This window comes from Gallus gallus, chromosome 1, assembly GCF_016699485.2.
Source record: "Gallus gallus isolate bGalGal1 chromosome 1, bGalGal1.mat.broiler.GRCg7b, whole genome shotgun sequence".
NCBI classification, from domain to species: domain Eukaryota; kingdom Metazoa; phylum Chordata; class Aves; order Galliformes; family Phasianidae; genus Gallus; species Gallus gallus.
In genome coordinates, this window is record NC_052532.1 from 194,304,781 (window position 1) to 194,328,233 (window position 23,453).

General features: G+C 57.9%; 1 protein-coding gene across 1 annotated transcript in view; it reads left to right on the plus strand.

Annotated features, from left to right (window-relative positions):
- The window catches only part of PDE2A (phosphodiesterase 2A), a 37,902-nt gene that overhangs the window by 512 nt on the left and 13,937 nt on the right, over positions 1-23,453 (plus strand). Inside the window, 20 exon segments of the mRNA XM_040653228.1 lie at positions 88-148; positions 150-200; positions 338-358; positions 360-378; positions 837-900; positions 1,033-1,037; positions 1,040-1,113; positions 1,221-1,411; positions 11,274-11,385; positions 13,252-13,329; positions 19,044-19,103; positions 19,105-19,143; positions 19,146-19,169; positions 19,285-19,355; positions 23,019-23,025; positions 23,027-23,062; positions 23,065-23,107; positions 23,110-23,142; positions 23,280-23,324; positions 23,327-23,358. Coding sequence (XP_040509162.1) covers positions 88-148; positions 150-200; positions 338-358; positions 360-378; positions 837-900; positions 1,033-1,037; positions 1,040-1,113; positions 1,221-1,411; positions 11,274-11,385; positions 13,252-13,329; positions 19,044-19,103; positions 19,105-19,143; positions 19,146-19,169; positions 19,285-19,355; positions 23,019-23,025; positions 23,027-23,062; positions 23,065-23,107; positions 23,110-23,142; positions 23,280-23,324; positions 23,327-23,358 — 1,066 coding nt within the window.

Here is a 23,453-nt window from a genome sequence, read left to right on the forward strand (position 1 = left end):
CCCCCCCCCAATATTGGGACCCCCCCCATACTATGGCCCCCCCCTTACCTTGAGCCCCCCCCCCCATATTCCGCCCCCCCCCCATAGCTTCACCCAGCAGGACGAGCACAAGATCCAGCACTGCTTCTGCTACACCTCCACCGTGCTCCACCAGCACCTTGGCCTTCCAGAAGGAGCAGAAGCTCAAGTGTGAATGCCAGGTGAGCCCCCCCCGTCCCCCCGCCCCCCCCCCCACCCCCCGCCCCCCGTGGGCCCCCCACCCCCCCGTGAGCCCCCCCACTTCGGTGCCACCCCCCCATCTTTGACCACCCCCCCCCCCCCCCCCCCCTCTCTCCAGGCTCTGCTGCAGGTGGCGAAGAAACCTCTTCACTCACTTGGGTAGGAGCGGGGGGGCGCTCGGATGCATGCATGCATGCATGCATTGCTGCAGCTGCATGCAAGGCTGCGCGTGTGCATGCACCGCTGCACGGGGGAGCTCCGCGGGTGTGCGTGCACTGCTGCATGCGGCCCGACTGCAGGTGCTTCTGTTGCACGCGTGCATGCCACGCGCCTGCAAAACCTGACTGCTGCACGCACGTGCATGCGCTGCTGCAGCTGCAGACGTTGCAACGCGTGCTGCAGCGTGCGTGCATGCAGCGCTGCAAGGGCGCGCTCCGCTGCAGCGCACGCATGCTGCCAAAGCACGCCCGTTGCTGCACGCACGGCCCGCTGCAATTGCATGCACGCCCGGCGCTGCATGCGCACCCATGCACCGCTGCATGCGCACCCATGCAGCGCTGCATGCTCTGCTCGGAGGGCCCCCCCCCGACCCCCCCATCCCTCCCCCCTATTTGCAGACGACGTCTCAGTGCTGCTGCAGGAGATCATCACGGAGCGCGCGCACCTCAGCAACGCCGAGATGTAAGCGGGGCTATGGGGGTCCGGGGGGGGGGGGGGGCCACGGATTCACCCCTATGGGGGTCGTGGGGGGGGTTTGGGGGGGGGTTGTGGGGTTTGGGGGGGGGGTCACAGCGCTCCCACCTCCTCTCGCAGCTGCTCCGGTTCCTGCTGGACCGCCACAGCCACGAGTTGGTGGCCAAAGTGTTCGCGGACGGCGGCGTGGTGGACGACGAGGTGGGGGTCCCGAGACACAGCCAACCCCCCCCCCCCCCACCCCCCCCCCCCGCCCCCCAAAAGGCTTCATATTGAGCCCCCCCCCCCCACACACCCCATACTTGCAGAGCTATGAGATCCGCATCCCCGCAGATCAGGGCATTGCGGGCCACGTGGCCACCACCGGGAAGATCCTGAACATCCCCGACGCGTACGCGCACACCCTCTTCTATCGGGGGGTGGACGACAGCACCGGGTTCCGAACGCGGAACATCCTCTGCTTCCCCATCAAGAATGAGAGTCAGGGTGTGGGGGGGGGGTATGGGGGGCGGGGGGTGGGGGGGGTATGGGGATGTGGGGACGGATGGATGTGTGGGGACGGATGGATGTGGGGACGGATGGACGTGGGGACAGATAGACATGGGGACTGATGGATGTGGGGACAGATGGATGTTGGGATGGATGGATGTGGGGACTGATGGACATGGGGACAGATGGGGACAGATGGACGTGGGGACGGATGGATGTGGGGACGGATATGGATGTGGGGGACGGATGGACGTGGGGACAGACAGACGGGACAGATGGACGTGGGGACTGATGGGGACTGATGGATGTGGGGACGGATGGATGTGGGGACAGTTGGGGACAGATGGACGTGGGGACTGATTGGGACAGATGGATGTGGGGACAGATGGGGACTGATGGATGTGGGGACAGATGGACGTGGGGATGGATGGATGTGGGATCATAGGGGTATGGGATGGATGGACGTGGGGACGGATGGACGTGGGGACAGATGGGGACAGATGGATGTGGGACGGATGGATGTGGGGACGGATGGATGTGGGGACAGATGGGGACAGATGGACAGGGGACAGATGGATGTGGGACAGATGGGACTGATGATGGGGACTGATGGATGTGGGGACGGATGGATGTGGGGACAGTTGGGGACAGATGGACGTGGGGGACGGATGGACGTGGGGATGGATAGATGTGGGAACATAGGGGCATGGGGATGGATGGATGTGGGGACAGATGGGGACAGATGGACGTGGGGACTGATGGATGTGGGGACAGATGGGGACAGATGGACGTGGGGACGGATGGATGTGGGGGACGGATGGATGTGGGAACATAGGGGTATGGGGATGGATGGACGTGGGGACAGATGGACATAGGGACAGATGGACATGGGGACAGATGGATGTGGGGACAGATGGGGACTGATGGATGTGGGGAGAGACAGACGTGGGGACAGATGGATGTGGGGACGGATGACGTGGGGACTGATGGGGACGGATGGATGTGGGGACAGATGGACGTGGGGACAGATGGGGACAGATGGACGTGGGGACTGATGGACGTGGGAACATAGGGGTATGGGGACAGATGGATGTGGGGACAGATGGACGTGGGGATGGATGGATGTGGGATCAGGGGGTATGGGGATGGATGGACATGGGGACAGATGGACGGTGGGGACAGATGGGGACAGATGGATGTGGGGACAGATGGATTTGGGGACGGATGGATGTGGGGGGAGATGGGGACAGATGGACATGGGGACAGATGGATGTGGGGACAGATGGGGACTGATGGATGTGGGGACGGACGGATGGATGTGGGGACAGTTGGGGACAGATGGACGTGGGGACGGATGGACGTGGGGATGGATAGATGTGGGAACATAGGGGCATGGGATGGATGGATGTGGGGACAGATGGGGACAGATGGACGTGGGGACTGATGGATGTGGGGACAGATGGGGACAGATGGACGTGGGGACTGAAGGACGTGGGGACAGATGGACGTGGGGACGGATGGACGTGGGGATGGATGGATGTGGGATCATAGGGGTATGGGGATTGATGGACGGAGGATGAGGATGGATGGGACGTGGGGACAGATGGACATGGGGACAGATAGACATGGGGACTGATGGATGTGGGGACGGATGGATGTGGGGACAGTTGGGGACAGATGGACGTGGGGACGGATGGACGTGGGGATGGATAGATGTGGGAACATAGGGGCATGGGGGGATGGATGGATGTGGGGACAGATGGGGACAGATGGACGTGGGGGACTGATGGATGTGGGGACAGATGGGGACAGATGGACGTGGGGACTGAAGGACGTGGGGACAGATGGACGTGGGGGACGGATGGACGTGGGGATGGATGAGTGGGATCATAGGGGTATGGGGATGGATGGACGTGAGGATGGATGGACGTGGGGACAGATGGACATGGGGACAGATAGACATGGGGACTGATGGATGTGGGGACAGATGGATGTTGGGATGGATGGATGTGGGGACTGATGGACATGGGGACAGATGGGGACAGATGGACATAGAGACAGATGGATGTGGGGACATAGGGGTATGGGGACAGATGGATGTGGGGGACAGATGGATGTGGGGACAGATGGGGACAGATGGACGTGGGGATAGATGGACATAGGGATGGATGGACGTGGGGACAGATGGGGACAGATGGACATAGGGACAGACGGACGTGGGGACAGACAGATGTGGGGACAGATGGACGTTGGGACTGATTGGGACAGATGGACATAGGGACAGATGGACATGGGGACAGATGGATGTGGGGATGGATGGATGTGGGGACAGATGGACGTGGGGACAGATGGGGACAGATGGATGTGGGGATGGATGGACGTGGGGACAGATGGATGTGGGGACGGATGGATGTGGGGATGGATGTGGGGATGGATGGACGTGGGGACAGATGGGGACAGATGGACGTGGGGACGGATGGATGTAGGGATGGATGGATGTGGGGACAGATGGACGTGGGGATGGATGGACGTGGGAACATAGGGGTATGGGGATGGATGGACGTGGGGACAGATGGATGTGGGGATGGATGGATGTGGGGACGGATGGATGTGGGAACATAGGGGTATGGAATGGAATGGATGGATGGTGGGGACAGATGGACGTGGGGACAGATGGGGGCAGATGGACGTGGGGACGGATGGATGTGGGGATGGATGGACATGGGGACAGATGGGGACAGATGGACGTGGGGATGGATGGATGTGGGGACATAGGGGTATGGGGACAGATGGATGTGGGGACAGATGGATGTGGGGACAGATGGGGACAGATGGACGTGGGGACAGATGGGGACGGATGGATGTGGGGACAGATGGATGTGGGGACGGATGGACGTGGGGACTGATGGGGACAGATGGACGTGGGGACAGATGGATGTGGGGACGGATGGATGTGGGGACGGATGGATGTGGGGACGGATGGATGTGGGGACGGATGGATGTGGGGACGGATGGATGTGGGGATGGATGGATGTGTGGGGACGGATGGATGTGGGGATGGATGGATGTGGGGACTGATGGGGACAGATCGATGTGGGGACAGATGGACGTAGGGATGGATGGACGGGGAGAATGATGGACGTGGGGACAGATGGACGTGGGGACACGGGGATAAAGGGATGCGTGGATAGAGGGAGAAGGGACACACGGACACGTGGACAGATATATGGACATAGGGGTACGGGGATGTGGGGACAGATGGATGTGGGATGGATGGATGGGGACTGATGGACGTGGGGACAGATGGATGTGGGGACAGAAGGACACGTTGGGACTGATGGATGTGGGAATGATGGACAAAGGGACAGATGGACGTGGGGACAGATAGACATGGGACTGATGGATGTGGGGACAGATGGATGTGGGGATGGATGGATGTGGGGACGGATGGATGTGGGGATGGATGGATGTGGGGACAGATGGGGACAGATGGACGTGGGGATGGATGGACGTGGGGACAGATGGATGTGGGGACAGATGGGGACTGATGGATGTGGGAACAGATGGACGTGGGGATGGATGGATGTGGGGACGGATGGATGTGGGAACATAGGGGTATGGGAATGGATGGATGTGGGGACAGATGGACGTGGGGACAGATGGGGGCAGATGGACATGGGGACGGATGGATGTGGGGATGGATGGATGTGGGGACAGATGGGGACAGATGGACGTGGGGATGGATGGACGTGGGAACATAGGGGTATGGGGATGGATGGACGTGGGGACAGATGGACGTGGGGACAGATGGACGTGGGGACTGAAGGATGTGGGGACTGATGGATGTGGGGACGGATGGACGTCGGGGACAGATGGGGACAGATGGACGTGGGGATGGATGGATGTGGGATCATAGGGGTATGGGGATGGATGGACGTGGGGACAGATGGACGTGGGGACAGATGGACGTGGGGACTGAAGGATGTGGGGACTGATGGATGTGGGGACAGATGGATGTGGGGACAGATGGACGTGGGGACGGATGGATGTAGGGATGGATGGATGTGGGGACAGATGGACGTGGGGATGGATGGACGTGGGAACATAGGGGTATGGGGATGGATGGACGTGGGGACAGATGGATGTGGGATGGATGGATGTGGGGACGGATGGATGTGGGAACATAGGGGTATGGGAATGGATGGATGTGGGGACAGATGGACGTGGGGACAGATGGGGGCAGATGGACGTGGGGACGGATGGATGTGGGGATGGATGGACATGGGGACAGATGGGGACAGATGGACGTGGGGATGGATGGATGTGGGGACATAGGGGTATGGGGACAGATGGATGTGGGGACAGATGGATGTGGGGACAGATGGGGACAGATGGACGTGGGGACAGATGGGGACGGATGGATGTGGGGACAGATGGATGTGGGGACGGATGGACGTGGGGACTGATGGGGACAGATGGACGTGGGGACAGATGGATGTGGGGACGGATGGATGTGGGGACGGATGGATGTGGGGACGGATGGATGTGGGGATGGATGGATGTGGGGACGGATGGATGTGGGACGGATGGATGTGGGGACGGATGGATGTGGGGACGGATGGATGTGGGGATGGATGGATGTGGGGACGGATGGATGTGGGGATGGATGGATGTGGGGACTGATGGGGACAGATCGATGTGGGGACAGATGGACGTAGGGATGGATGGACGGGGAGAATGATGGACGTGGGGACAGATGGACGTGGGGACACGGGGATAAAGGGATGCGTGGATAGAGGGAGAAGGGACACACGGACACGTGGACAGATATATGGACATAGGGGTACGGGGATGTGGGGACAGATGGATGTGGGGATGGATGGATGTGGGGCGGATGGATGTGGGGATGGATGGATGTGGGGACTGATGGGGACAGATGGGACGTGGGGATGGAATGGACGTGGGGACAGATGATGTGGGGACAGATGGGGACTGATGGATGTGGGAACAGATGGACGTGGGGATGGATGGATGTGGGGACGGATGGATGTGGGAACATAGGGGTATGGGAATGGATGGATGTGGGACAGATGGACGTGGGGACAGATGGGGGCAGATGGACATGGGGACGGATGGATGTGGGGATGGATGGATGTGGGGACAGATGGGGACAGATGGACGTGGGGATGGAATGGACGTGGGAACATAGGGGTATGGGGATGGATGGACCGTGGGGACAGATGGACGTGGGGACAGATGGACGTGGGGACTGAAGGATGTGGGGACTGATGGATGTGGGGACGGATGGACGTGGGGACAGATGGGGACAGATGGACGTGGGGATGGATGGATGTTGGGACAGATGGACGTGGGGACTGATGGATGTGGGGACTGATGGATGTGGGGACAGATGGACGTGGGGACAGATGGATGTGGGGATGGATGGATGTGGGGACTGATGGATTTGGGGACTGATGGGGACTGATGGATGTGGGGGACAGATGGATGTGGGGACGGATGGATGTGGGGACGGATGGATGTGGGGACAGATGGATTGGGGACTGATGGATTTGGGGACTCATGGATGTGGGGATGGATGGACATGGGGACGGATGACGTGGGGACAGATGGGGATCTGATGGACATGGGGACGGATGGATGTGGGGACATAGGGGTATGGGGACTGATAGATGTGGGGACAGATGGATGTGGGGACAGTTGGGGACAGATGGACGTGGGGACGGATGGACATGGGGATGGATGGATGTGGGGACATAGGGGTATGGGGACAGATGGATGTGGGGATGGATGGATGTGGGGACTGATGGGGACGGAGGATGTGGGGATGGATGGACGGGGAGAATGATGGACGTGGGGATACGGGGATAAAGGGATGCGTGGATAGAGGGAGAAGGGACACACGGACACGTGGACACATGGACAGATATGTGGACATGGGGTATGGGACGTGGGGACTGATGGATGTGGGGACAGATGGACGTGGGGACAGATGGATTTGGGATGGATGGATGTGGGGATGGATGGATGTGGGACAGATGGGGACAGATGGATGTGGGGACTGAAGAATGTGGGGACTGATGGATGTGGGGACTGATTGGGACAGATGGACATGGGGACGGATGGACGTGGGGACAGATGGGGACAGATGGACGTGGGGACTGAAGGACGTGGGGACAGATGGATGTGGGGACGGTATGGACGTGGGGATGGATGGATGTGGGGACATAGGGGTATGGGGACAGATGGATGTGGGGACAGATGGACGTGGGGATGGATGGACGTGGGGACAGATGGATGTGGGGACTGATTGGGACAGATGGACGTGGGGACAGATGGGGACTGATGGATGTGGGGACAGATGGGGACAGATGGACGTGGGGATAGATGGACATAGGGATGGATGGACGTGGGGACAGATGGGGACAGATGGACATGGGGACAGACGGACGTGGGGACAGATGGACGTGGGGACGGATGGATGTGGGGACGGATGGATGTGGGGATGGATGGACATGGGGACAGATGGGGGACAGATGGACATAGGGACAGATGGATGTGGGGACAGACAGACGTGGGGACTGATGGATGTGGGGACAGATGGATGTGGGGACACGGGGATAAAGGGACGCGTGGGTAGAGGGAGGAGGGACCCACAGACACGTGGACACATGGACAGATATGTGAACATGGGGGTATGGGGACAGATGGACACAGGGGACAGACGGACAGATGGATGGAGGCCCAAAGGGACTCACGGACACAGAGACACACAGACACCGTGGAGTAGGGACATACGGACATAGGGCCACGGACACACGGACATAGGGACACATGGACATACGGACACATGGACAGAGGGACACGTGGACATAGGGACATACGGACACATGGAGATGGACACACGGACATACGGACACACGGACATGTGGCCACATGGACAAATGGACACATGGATACGGAGACACATGGACATATGGATACACGGACATAGGGACACACGGACATACGGACACATGGCCATGTGGGCAAATGGACACGTGGATATGGGGACACACGGACATACGGACACACGGACATTGGGACACACGGACATAGGGACACACAGACATAGGGACACACGGACATACGGACACACGGACATAGGGACACACGGACATAGGGACACATGGACATAGGGACACACGGACATAGGGACACACGGACATACGGACACATGGCCATGTGGGCAAATGGACACACGGACATAGGGACACACAGACATAGGGACACGTGGACATATGGACACGTGGACATAGGGAGACATGGACATATGGACACACGGACAGAGGGACACACGGACATAGGGACACACGGACATGTGGACACGTGGACATAGGGACACACGGACATAGGGACACACGGACAGAGGGACACACGGACATTGGGACACATGGACATTGGGACACACGGACATAGGGACACACGGACATAGGGACACGTGGACATAGGGACACGGGGACATAGGGACACACGGACATAGGGACACGTGGACATAGGGACACACGGACATAGGGACACGTGGACATATGGACACACGGACATAGGACACACGGACAGAGGGACACACGGACATAGGGACACACGGACATAGGGACACACGGACATGTGGACACACGGACATAGGGACACACGGACATAGGGACACGTGGACATAGGGACACACGGGCAGAGGGACACACGAACATAGGGACACGTGGACATAGGGACACACGGACATAGGGACACACGGACATATGGACACACGGACAGAGGGACACGTGGACATAGGGACACACGGACATAGGGACACGTGGACATAGGGACACGTGGACATAGGGACACACGGACATAGGGACACACGGGCAGAGGGACACACGAACATAGGGACACGTGGACATAGGGACACACGGACATAGGGACACGTGGACATAGGGACACACGGACAGAGGGACACGTGGACATAGGGACACACGGACATAGGGACACGTGGACATAGGGACACGTGGACATAGGGACACACGGACATAGGGACACACGGGCAGAGGGACACACGAACATAGGGACACGTGGACATAGGGACACACGGACATAGGGACACGTGGACATAGGGACCACACGGACAGAGGGACACACGGACACACGGACACATGGGCATGGACACACAGACATAGGGACACACAGACATAGGGGACACACGGACATATGGACACGTGGACATATGGACACACGGACATAGGGACACACGGACACATGGCCATGTGGGCAAATGGACACACGGACATAGGGACACACAGACATAGGGACACGTGGACATATGGACACGTGGACATAGGGAGACATGGACATATGGACACACGGACAGAGGGACACACGGACATAGGGACACACGGACATGTGGACACGTGGACATAGGGACACACGGACATAGGGACACACGGACAGAGGGACACACGGACATTGGGACACATGGACATTGGGACACACGGACATAGGGACACACGGACATAGGGACACGTGGACATAGGGACACACGGACATAGGGACACGGGGACATAGGGACACACGGACATAGGGACACGGGGACATAGGGACACACGGACATAGGGACACGTGGACATAGGGACACACGGACATAGGGACACACGGACATAGGGACACACGGACAGAGGGACACACGGACATAGGGACACACGGACATAGGGACACACGGACATAGGGACACACGGACAGAGGGACACACGGACATTGGGACACATGGACATTGGGACACACGGACATAGGGACAACACGGACATAGGGACACGTGGACATAGGGACACGGGGACATAGGGACACACGGACATAGGGACACGTGGACATAGGGACACACGGACATAGGGACACGTGGACATATGGACACACGGACATAGGGACACACGGACAGAGGGACACACGGACATAGGGACACACGGACATAGGGACACACGGACATGTGGACACACGGACATAGGGACACACGGACATAGGGACACGTGGACATAGGGACACACGGGCAGAGGGACACACGAACATAGGGACACGTGGACATAGGGACACACGGACATAGGGACACACGGACATATGGACACACGGACAGAGGGACACGTGGACATAGGGACACACGGACATAGGGACACGTGGACATAGGGACACGTGGACATAGGGACACACGGACATAGGGACACACGGGCAGAGGGACACACGAACATAGGGACACGTGGACATAGGGACACACGGACATAGGGACACGTGGACATAGGGACACACGGACAGAGGGACACCACGGACACACGGACACATGGGCATGGACACACAGACATAGGGACACACAGACATAGGGACACACGGACATATGGACACGTGGACATATGGACACACGGACATAGGGACACACGGACACATGGCCATGTGGGCAAATGGACACACGGACATAGGGACACACAGACATAGGGACACGTGGACATATGGACACGTGGACATAGGGAGACATGGACATATGGACACACGGACATTGGGACACACGGACAGAGGGACACACGGACATAGGGACACACGGACATGTGGACACGTGGACATAGGGACACACGGACATAGGGACACACGGACATAGGGACACACGGACATAGGGACACGTGGGACATAGGGACACATGGACATATGGACACACGGACAGAGGGACACACAGACCTAGGGACACACGGACATAGGGACACACGGACATAGGGACACACGGACAGAGGGACACACGGACCCGAGGCGGACAGACGGACGCCGGACGACCCCCCCGCGGCGCTGACCCCGCCGTGTCCCCAGAGGTGATCGGGGGTGGCGGAGTTGGTGAACAAAATCCACGGGCCGTGGTTCAGTAAGTTCGACGAGGATTTGGCCACCGCCTTCTCCATCTACTGCGGCATCAGCATCGCGCACGTGAGCGCCTGCGGGGCCACGCCGCCCTATGGGGTCACCCAATCCCATGGGGTCACACCGCCCTATGGGGTCACCCAATCCCATGGGGTCACACCGCCCTATGGGGTCACCCAATCCCATGGGGTCACACCGTCCTGTGGGGTCACACCGCCCTATGGGGTCACACCGTCCTGTGGGGTCACCCAATCCCATGGGGTCATACGGTCCTATGGGGTCACCCAATTCCATGGGGTCACCCAATCTCATGGGGTCACACAGTCCTTTGGGGTCACCCAATCCCGTGGAGTCACACCGTCCTGTGGGGTCACACCGCCCTATGGGGTCACCCAATCCCATGGGGTCACACCGCCCTATGGGGTCACCCAATCCCATGGGGTCACACCATCCTATGGGGTCACCCAATCCCATGGGGTCACACCATCCTTTGGGGTCACACCGTCCTGTGGGGTCACCCAATCCCACAGGGTCACCCAATCCCACAGGGTCACACCATCCTTTGGGGTCACCCAATCCCATTGGGTCACCCAATCCCATAGGGGTCACCCAATCCCATGGGGTCACCCAATCCCCCCAATCCCATAGGGGTCATCCCATCCTATGGGGGTCACCCAATCCTATAGAGGTCACCCCATCCCATGGGGGTCACCCCATCCTATAAGGGTCATCCAATCCCATAGAGGTCACCCAATCCCATGGGGGTCACCCCATCCCATGGGGTCACCCAATCCCATGGGGTCACCCAATCCCATAGGGGTCACCCCATCCCATAGATGTCACCCCATCCCATGGGGTCACCCAATCCCATCCAATCCCATAGGGGTCACCCCATCCCATAGGGGTCACCCAATCCCACCCAATCCCATAGGGGTCACCCCATCCATAGATGTCACCCCATCCCATGGGGTCACCCAATCCCATCCAATCCCATAGGGGTCACCCAATCCCATAGAGGTCACCCCATCCCATAGGGTCACCCAATCCCATAGGGGTCACTCAATCCCATAGAGGTCACCCCATCCCATGGGGGTCACCCAATCCCATGGGGTCACCCAATCCCCCCCAATCCCATGGGGTCACCCAGTCCCATAGGGGTCACCCCATCCCATAGGGGTCACCCAATCCCACCCAATCCCATAGGGGTCACCCAATCCCATAGAGGTCACCCCATCCCATAGAGGTCACCCCATCCCATAGGGTCACCCAATCCCATAGGGGTCACTCAATCCCATAGAGGTCACCCCATCCCATGGGGGTCACCCAATCCCATGGGGTCACCCAATCCCCCCCAATCCCATGGGGTCACCCAGTCCCATAGGGGTCACCCCATCCCATAGGGGTCACCCAATCCCACCCAATCCCATAGGGGTCACCCAATCCCATAGAGGTCACCCCATCCCATAGGGTCACCCAATCCCATGGGGTCACCCAATCCCATGGGGTCACCCAATCCCCCCCAATCCCATGGGGGTCACCCCATCCCATAGATGTCACCCCATCCCATAGGGGTCACCCAATCCCATAGGGGTCACCCAATCCCACCCAATCCCATAGGGGTCACCCCATCCCATGGGGGTCACCCAATCCCCCCCAATCCCATAGGTGTCACCCCATCCCATAGGGGTCATCCAATCCCATAGTTGTCACCCCCATCCCATGGGGGTCACCCCATCCCACGGGGTCGCCCTCTCCCCCCCATCCCATTCAATCACTGATTCCCCCCTTCCCTCCCGCCATCCCCCCGTGTGTCCCCCCACCCTTTATAGGGGCGGGGTTGCGATACCCGTGGGTGTACCCGCGCCGTACCCCGGGCTATGGGGTGTTCTGTGGGGGGGTCCCCACACGTGTCCCCCCCCTTTCCCCCCGCAGTCCCTGCTGTACAAGAAGGTGAACGAGGCGCAGTACCGCAGCCACCTGGCCAACGAGATGATGATGTACCACATGAAGGTGACGAACCCCGTGGGGCGCCCCCCATTCCGCCCCCCTCCCCCCCCCCCCAAGGGGTACCCCAATAATGTACTCCCCCCTCCCCCCCCCCCCCCCCCCCCCCCCCCCCCCCCCACCGTGGCCTACAACGGGGTGTGTCCCAATGGGGCGCCCCCCGTGGGGTATCCCCACCGTGTGCACCCGTGGGGTACCTTTGTGGGGTGCCCCCATGATGTGCCCCCATAACGTACCCCATAATGGACCCCCATAAGGTACCCCCATAGTGTACCCCATAAGGTACTCCCAATAACGTACCCCATAATGGACCCCCATAACATACCCTCATAGTGTACCCCATAATGGACTCCCACAGTGTACCCCATAGTGGACACCCATAGTGTACCCCATAAGGTACCCCCAATAATGTACCCTGTAATGGACCCCCATAACATACCCCCATAGTGTACCCCATAATGGACTTCCACAGTGTACCCCATAATGTACTCCCAATAACGTACCCTATAATGGACCCCCATAACATATCCCATAATGGACCCCCATAGTGTACCCCATAATGTACCCACATAACGTACCCCTATAGTGTACCCCATAGTGGACACCCATAGGGCACCCCATAACGTAGTCCCAATGACGTACCCTATAATGGACCCCCATAACATACCCCCATAGTGTACCCCATAATGGACTTCCACAGTGTACCCCATAATGTACTCCCAATAACGTACCCTATAATGGACCCCCATAACATATCCCATAATGGACCCCCATAGTGTTCCCCATAATGTACCCACATAACGTACCCCTATAGTGTACCCCATAACGTACCCTCATAGTGTACCCATAACGTACCCCCATAGCATACCCCATAGTGGACACCCATAGGGCACCCCATAATGTAGTCCCAATGACGTACCCTATAATGGACCCCCATAACATACCCCCATAGTGTACCCCATAATGGACTTCCACAGTGTACCCCATAATGTACTCCCAATAACGTACCCTATAATGGACCCCCATAACATATCCCATAATGGACCCCCATAGTGTACCCCATAATGTACCCACATAACGTACCCCTATAGTGTACCCCATAATGTACCCCCATGATGTGCCCCCATAACGTACCCCCATAGCGTACCCCATAGTGGACACCCATAGGGCACCCCATAACATAGTCCCAATGACGTACCGTATAATGGACCCCCATAACATACCCCCATAGTGTACCCCATAAGGTGGCCCCATAGCGTACCCCATAGTGGACACCCATAGGGCACCCCATAACGTACTCCCAATAACGTACCCCATAATGGACCCCCATAACATACCCCCGTAGTGTACCCCATAACGTACTCCAAATAACGTACCCCATAATGTAATCCCAATAATGGACCCCATAATGGGCCCCCATAATGGACCCCCACAGTGTACCCCATAACATATCCCCATAGTGTACCCCATAATGTACTCCCCATAACATACCCCATAACGTACCCCCATAGTGCACCCCATAATGTACACCCAATAATGTACCCCATAGCGTACCCCATAAGGTACCCCATAGTTGCCCCATAAAGTACCCCCACAGTTACCCCATAACATACCCCCATAGTGTACCCCATGAGGTACCCCCATAGTGTACCCCATAATGGACTTCCACAGTGTACCCCATAATGTAATCCCAATAACGTACCCCATAATGGACCCCCATAACATATCCCATAATGTACCCCCATAGTGTACCCCATAACGTACTCCAAATAACGTACCCCATAATGTAATCCCAATAATAGACCCCCATAGTGTACCCCATAACATATCCCATAATGTACCCCCATAACATACCCCATAACGTACCCCCATAGTGTACCCCATAATGTACTCCATTTAACACACCCCATAATGGACCCCCATAGTGCATCCTATAAGATATCCCCATAGTGTACCCCAATAATGTACCCCCATAACATACCCCATAACGTACCCCCGTAGTGTGCCCCATAATGTACACCCAATAATATACCCCATAGCGTACCCCATAAGGTACCCCCATAGTATCCCATAACACACCCCAATAGTTACCCCACAACACACCCCAATAGCATACCCCATAACACACCCCATAGTTACCCCATAGCACACCCCAGTAGCATACCCCATAAGGTACCCCCATAGTTACCCCATAACACACCCCAATAGTGTACCCCATAAGGTACCCCCATAGCATACCCCATAACACACCCCAGTAGCGTACCCCATAGCACACCCCCATAGTTACCCCATAGTACACCCCAGAGGCGTACCCCATAAGGTACCCCCATAGTTACCCCATAACACACCCCAGTAGCGTACCCCATAACACACCCCCATAGTTTATCCCATAACACACCCCCATTGTTAACCCATAACACACCCCAGTAACATACCCTATAAGGTATCCCCATAGTTACCCATAACACACCCCCATAGTTACACCACAACACACCCCAATAGTGTACCCATATGGTACCCCCATAGTTACCCCATAGCACACCCCAGTAGCGTACCCCATAAAGTATCCCCATAGTTACCCCATAGCACGCCCCAGTAGCGTACCCCATAGCACACCCCCATAGTTTACCCCCATAACACTCCCCAATAGCGTACCCCATAATGGACCCGTATAAAATATCCTATATGGGCCCAACATGGGGGTGACTTTGGGGGTCCCGGGCCCAACATGGGGATGACTTTTTGGGGTCACGGGCCCAACATGGGGCAGCCTTGGGGGATCACGGGCCCAACATGGGGCAGCCTTGGGGGATCACGGGCCCAACATGGGGACAGTGTTGGGGGTCACGGGCCCAATATGGGGCTGACTTTTTGGGGTCACGGGCCCAACATGGGGCTGACTTTGGGGTTCACAGGCCCAACCTTGGGGATGACTTTTTGGGGTCACGGGCCCAACCCTGGGGATGACTTTGGGGGGGTCACGGGCCCAACATTGGGATGACTTTGGGGGGTCACGGGCCCAACATGGGGACGACTCTGGGGGGTCACGGGCCCAACATGGGGATGACTTTGGGGGGTCACGGGCCCAACATGGGGGCGACTTTGGGGGTCACGGGCCAACATGGGGCCGACTTTTTGGGGTCACGGGCCCAACATGGGGACAACATAGTGGGTCACAGGCCCAACATGGGGATGACTTTGGGGGGTCATGGGCCCAACATGGGGATGACTTTTTGGGGTCATGGGCCCAACATGGGGATGACTCTGTGGGGTCACGGGCCCAACATGGGGACAACATTGGGGGTCACAGGCCCAACATGGGGATGACTCTGGGGGGTCCCGGGCCCAACATGGGGGCGACTTTGGGGGTCACGGGCCCAACATTGGGACGACTTTTTGGGGTCACAGGCCCAACATTGGGGACGACTTTGGGGGTCACGGGCCCAACATGGAGACGGCCATGGGGAGTCATAGGCCCAACGTGGGGCTGACACTGGGGGGTCCCGGGCCCAACATGGGGCAGCGTTGGGGGGTCACGGGCCCAACATTGGGATGACTTTTTGGGGTCCCGGGCCCAACATTGGGATGACTTTTTGGGGTCACAGGCCTAACTTGGGGACGACTCTGTGGGGTCACAGGCCCAATGTGGGGACAACTTTTTGGGGTCCTGGGCCCAATGTGGGGATGACTTTTTGGGGTCACGGGCCCAACATGGGGACAGCGTTGGGGGGTCACGGGCCCAATGTGGGGATGGCTTTTTGGGGTCACGGGCCCAACATGGGACAACATTGGGGGTCACAGGCCCAACCTGGGGACAACTTTGGGGGGTCGTGGGCCCAACATGGGAACGACTTTTTGGGGTCACGGGCCCAACCTTGGGGATGGCTTTGGGGGGTCATGGGCCCAACCTTGGGGATGACTTTTTGGGGTCACGGGCCCAACATGGGGGAGACTTTGGGGGTCACGGGCCCAACATGGGGACAACTTTGGGGGGTCACAGGCCCAACATGGGGGTGACTCTGGGGGGTCACGGGCCCAACATGGGGACGACTTTGGGGGTCACGGGCCCAACCTTGGGGACGACTTTGGGGGGTCGTGGGCCCAACATGGGAACGACTTTTTGGGGTCACGGGCCCAACCTTGGGGACAACGCTGGGGGTCATGGGCCCAACATGGGGATGACTTTGGGGGGTCCTGGGCCCAATGTGGGGATGACTTTTTGGGGTCACGGGCCCAACATGGGGACAACGTAGGGGGTCACAGGCCCAACATGGGGATGACTTTGGGGGTCACGGGCCCAACATGGGGACGACTTTTTGGGGACACGGGCCCAACATGGGGACGGCCATGGGGAGTCATAGGCCCAACGTGGGGCTGACACTGGGGGGTCACGGGCCCAATATTGGGGCTGTCTTTTTGGGGTCACGGGCCCAATATTGGGGCTGTCTTTTTGGGGTCACGGGCCCAACATGGGGACAACTTTTTGGGGTCCCGGGCCCAACTTTGGGGATGACTTTGGGGAGTCATGGGCCTAACATGGGGATGACTTTTTGGGGTCCTGGGCCCAGTGTGGGGATGACTTTCTGGGGTCACGGGCCCAACCCTGGGGATGACTTTTTTGGGGTCACGGGCCCAACATGGGGGGGACTCTGGGGGTCATGGGCCCAACAGGGGACAGTGTTGGGGAGTCATGGGCCCAACATGGGGATGACTTTCTGGGGTCACGGGCCCAACATGGGGCAGCGTTGGGGGGTCACGGGCCCAACGTTGGGGATGACTTTTTGGGGTCCCGGGCCTAACTTGGGGACAACGTTGGGGGGTCACAGGCCCAATGTGGGGATGACTTTTTGGGGTCACGGGCCCAACATGGGGACGACTTTGGGGGGTCATGGGCCCAACATGGGAACGACTTTTTGGGGTCACGGGCCCAACCTTGGGGATGACTTTGAGGGGTCACAGGCCCAACATGGGGATGACTTTGGGGGTCACGGGCCCAACCTTGGGGGCAATGTTGTGGGGTCACGGGCCCAACATGGGGACGACTTTGGGGTCCCGGGCCCAACATGGGGATGACTTTTTGGGGTCCCAGGCCTAACTTGGGGACAACGTTGGGGGGTCACGGGCCCAACCTTGGGGACAACTTTGGGGGGTCCCGGGCCCAACATGGGGGCGACTTTGGGGGTCACGGGCCCAATATTGGGACGACTTTTTGGGGTCCTGGGCCCAACATTGGGGACGACTTTGGGGGTCACGGGCCCAACATGGAGACGGCCATGGGGAGTCATAGGCCCAACGTGGGGCTGACACTGGGGGGTCACGGGCCCAACATGGGGATGACTCTGGGGGGTCACGGGCCCAACATGGGGACGACTTTGGGGGTCACGGGCCCAACCTTGGGGACAATGTTGGGGGTCATGGGCCCAACATGGGGATGACTTTGGGGGGTCCCGGGCCCAACATGGGGATGACTTTTTGGGGTCCCAGGCCTAACTTGGGGACAATGTTGGGGGGTCACGGACCCAATGTGGGGATGGCTTTTTGGGGTCACGGGCCCAACATGGGGACAACATTGGGGGTCACAGGCCCAACCTGGGGACGACTTTTTGGGGTCACGTGCCCAACATGGGGACCATGTTGGGGAGTCAAGGGCCCAATGTGGGGCTGACTTTTTGGGGTCCCGGGCCCAACATGGGGCTGAGTTCGGGCCCCCCCCGGCTCAGGTGTCGGACGATGAGTACAGCAAACTGCTGAGTGAGGGCATCCAACCCGTGGCCGCCATCCGACCCCAACTTCGCCAGCTTCACCTACACGCCGCGCTCCGCTGCCCGAGGACCGACACGTCCATGGTGAGGGGACGGGGTGGGGGACGGTCTCCCCATCGCCACCACCCCCTGCGTGGGTGGGATCCCCCGGGGGATGACCCCCCCTGGCCGCCCCCCCCCCCCCGTGTCCCCCCGGCAGGCCATCCTCAGCATGCTGCAGGACATGAACTTCATCAACACCTACAAGATGGACCGGCAGACGCTCACCAGGTGGGGGTGGGGATTCGGGGGGTCCGGGGGGGGGTGACCCTAAAGGATGACCCTAAACATTACCCTGACCTTAACCTGACCCTAAACATCACCTTGAGCCCAACCCTATCCCTGATCCTAAATATAACCTTGAGCACAGCCCTATCCCCAACCCTAAACATCACCTTAAGCCCAACCCTATCCCTAACCCTAAACATAACCCTGACCTTAACCCCGACCCTAAACTTAACCTTGACCCCAACCCTATCCCTGACCCTAAACATAATCCTGACCTTAACCTGACCCTAAACATCACCTTAAGCCAAACCCTATCCCTGACCCTAAATATAACTTTGACCCCAACCCTATCCCTGACCCTAAACTTAACCTTGACCCCAACCCTATCCCTGACCCTAAACATAACCCTGAACTTAACCCCAACCCTAAATATAACCTTGAGCACAGCCCTATCCCCGACCCTAAACATCACCTTAAGCCAACCCTATCCCTAACCCTAAACATAACCCTGACCTTAACCCCGACCCTAAACTTAACCTTGACCCCAATCCTATCCCCAACCCTAAACTTAACCTTGACCCCAACCCTATCCCCGACCCTAAACTTAACCCTGAGCTTAACCTGACCCTAAATATAACCTTGAGCCCAACCCTATCCCTGAGCCTAAATTTAACCTTGAGCCCAACCCTATCCCTGACCCTAAACATAATCCTGACCTTAACCTGACCCTAAACATCACCTTAAGCCCAACTCTATCCCTGACCCTAAACATAATCCTGACTTTAACCTGACCCTAAACATAACCTTGAGCCCAACCCTATCCCTGACCCTAAATATAACCTTGAGCCCAGCCCCTATCCCCGACTCTAAACTTAACCTTGACCCCAACCCTATCCCTGACCCTAAACATAATCCTGACCTTAACCTGACCCTAAACATCACCTTAAGCCCAACCCTATCCCTGACCCTAAATATAACTTTGACCCCAACCCTATCCCTGACCCCTAAACATAACCCTGAACTTAACCCCAACCCTAAATATAACCTTGAGCACAGCCCTATCCCGACCCTAAACATCACCTTAAGCCCAACCCTATCCCTGACCCTAAACATAACCTGACCTTAACCCCGACCCTAAACATCACCTTGACCCCAGTCCTATCCCCGACCCTAAACTTAACCTTGAGCCCAACCCTATCCCTGACCCTAAATTTACCTTGACCCCAACCCTATCCCTGAACCCTAAACATAACCCTGACCCTAACATAACCCTGAACCCAATCCTGACCCTAAACATCACCTTGAGCCCAACCCTATCCCCGACCCTAAACTTAACCCTGAGCTTAACCTGACCCTAAATATAACCTTGAGCCCAACCCTATCCCTGACCCTAAATTTAACCTTGAGCCCAACCCTATCCCTGACCCTAAACATAATCCTGACCTTAACCTACCCTAAACATCACCTTAAGCCCAACCCTATCCCTGACCCTAAACATAATCCTGACTTTAACCTGACCCTAAGCATAACCTTGATCCCAGCCCTATCCTGACCCTAAACATCACCTTGACCCCAGTCCTATCCCCGACCTTAAACTTAACCTTGAGCCAACCCTATCCTGACCCTAAACATACCCTGACCTTAACCTGACCCTAAACATACACCTTGAGCCCAATCCTATCCCCGACCCTAAATTTAAACCTTGAGCCCAACCCTATCCCTGACCCTAAACATAACCCTGACCCTAAACATAACCCTGAACCCAAGTCCTGACCCTAAACATCACCTGAGCCCAACCCTATCCCCGACCCTAAACTTAACCCTGAGCTTAACCTGACCCTAAACATAACCTTGAACCCAACACTATCCCTGACCCTAAATATAACCTTGAGCCCAACCCTATCCCTGACCCTAAACATAACCCTGACCTTAACCTGACCCTAAACATCACCTTGAGCCCAACCCTAGTCCCTGACCCTAAACATAACCCTGACTTAACCCCGACCCTAACATCACCTTTGACCCAACCCTATCTCCGACCCTAAACTTACCTTGACCCCAACACTATTCCTGACCCTAAACATAAACCCTGACCCTAACATAACCTTGACGCCGATCGTATCACCAACCCTAAACTTAAGCTTGACCCAACCGTATCCCTGACCCTATAGCATTACCCTGACCCTAAACATAACCCTGAACCCAATCCTGACCCTAAGCATAACCTTGACCCCAACCCTATCCGTGATTCTAAACATAACCCTGACCCTAATGTAACCTTGACCCCAACCCCAATCCTGACCCTGACCTAAACCGAATCCCAACCCTATTGTCAACACCTGTGTCAACTCCAATCCTAACCTAAACTCCAGCACCAATCTCAACTCCAACCGCAACCCCAACCCCAATCCTAACCCCAATCCTGACCCCAACTCCAACTCCAACCCCAACCCTACCCCAACCCTGAACCTCAACCCAACCCCAACCGCAACCCCAACCCCACTCCAATCCTGACCCCAACCCCAACCCTGACCTCAACTCCAACCCCAACTCCAACCCCAACCCCAACATAAACTCCAACCCCAATGCTAACCCCAACCCCAACCTGAATCTTGACCCCAACCCCAACCCTGAACCTCAACTCCAACCCCAACCCCAACCTCAACCCCAATCCCTATCCCAACCCCAATCCTGAGCCCAACCCCAACCCCACCTCAACACCAACCCCATCACCAACCCAACCTCAACCCAAACCCCAGCCTCAAATCCAATCCTGACCCCAACCCCAACCTCAACCCCAACCCCAACCTCAAGTCCAATCCTGACCCCAACCCCAACCCCAACCACCAACCTCAAACCCCAACCCCAACCCCAACCCCAACCCCAACCTCAACCCCAACCCCAATCCTGACCTCAATCTCAACTCCTGTCCTGACCCAACCCCAACCCCAACCCCAATTCTGACCCCAATCCTGACCCCAACCTCAACGCCAACCCCAATCCTGACCCCAATCCTGACCCCAACCTCAACGCCAACCCCAACCTCAACTCCAACCCCAACCCCTATCCTGACCTGAAACCCCACCCCAATCCTGACCCCAACCCCAACCCCAACCCCAACCCCAACCCCAATCCCAACCCCAGACCTCAACCCCAACCCAACCCAGTCTCAACTCCAATCCAATCCCAACCCCAATCCTGACCCCAACCCCAACTCCAACCCCAACTCCAACCCCAACCCCAACTCCAACCCCAACCTCAACCCGAACCCAACCCCAACCCCAACCCCAATCCTGACCCCAACCTCAACTCCAATCCTGACCCCAACCCCAACCCCAATCCTGACCCAACGCCAACCCCAACCTCAATCTCAACTCCTGTCCTGACCCCAACCCCCAACCTCAACTCCAACCCCAACCCCAATTTCTGACCCCCAATCCTGACCCCAACCTCAACGCCAACCCCAACCTCAACTCCAACCCCAACCCCTATCCTGAACTGAACCACAACCCCAATCCTGACCCCAACCCCAACCCCAACTCCAACCCCAACTCCAACCCCAATCCCAACCCCAATCCTGACCCCAACCTCAACCCCAACCCCAACCCCAATCCCGACCCCACCCCCCCCATGACCCCACCCCATAACCCCCCGTCCCACCCCCAGGTTCTGCACTGATGGTGAAGAAGGGCTACCGGGACCCCCCCGTACCACAAACTGGATGCACGCCTTCTCCGTCTCCCACTTCTGCTACCTGCCTACAAGAACCTGGAGCTGTCCAACTACTGGAGTACGGCCCCGACCCCATACCCGACCCCGTACCCAACCCGTACCCGACCCCGTATCCGACCCCATGACCCCCCCGGGGCGCTCCGTGCCTCAGTTTCCCCCCTTCTTCCCCCCTCACCCCATCGCAGGGACATCGAGATCTCTCGCTGCTCTTCATCTCATGCATGTGCCATGACCTGGACCACGCGGGACCAACAACTCCTTCCAGGTGGCCTCGGTGAGTGCCGAGAGGGTGTGGGGTGGGGAGTGGGGGTTGGGGTCGTGGGGGGGGGTGGGGACATCGATGGGGTGGGGTTGGGGTCAGGTTGGGTT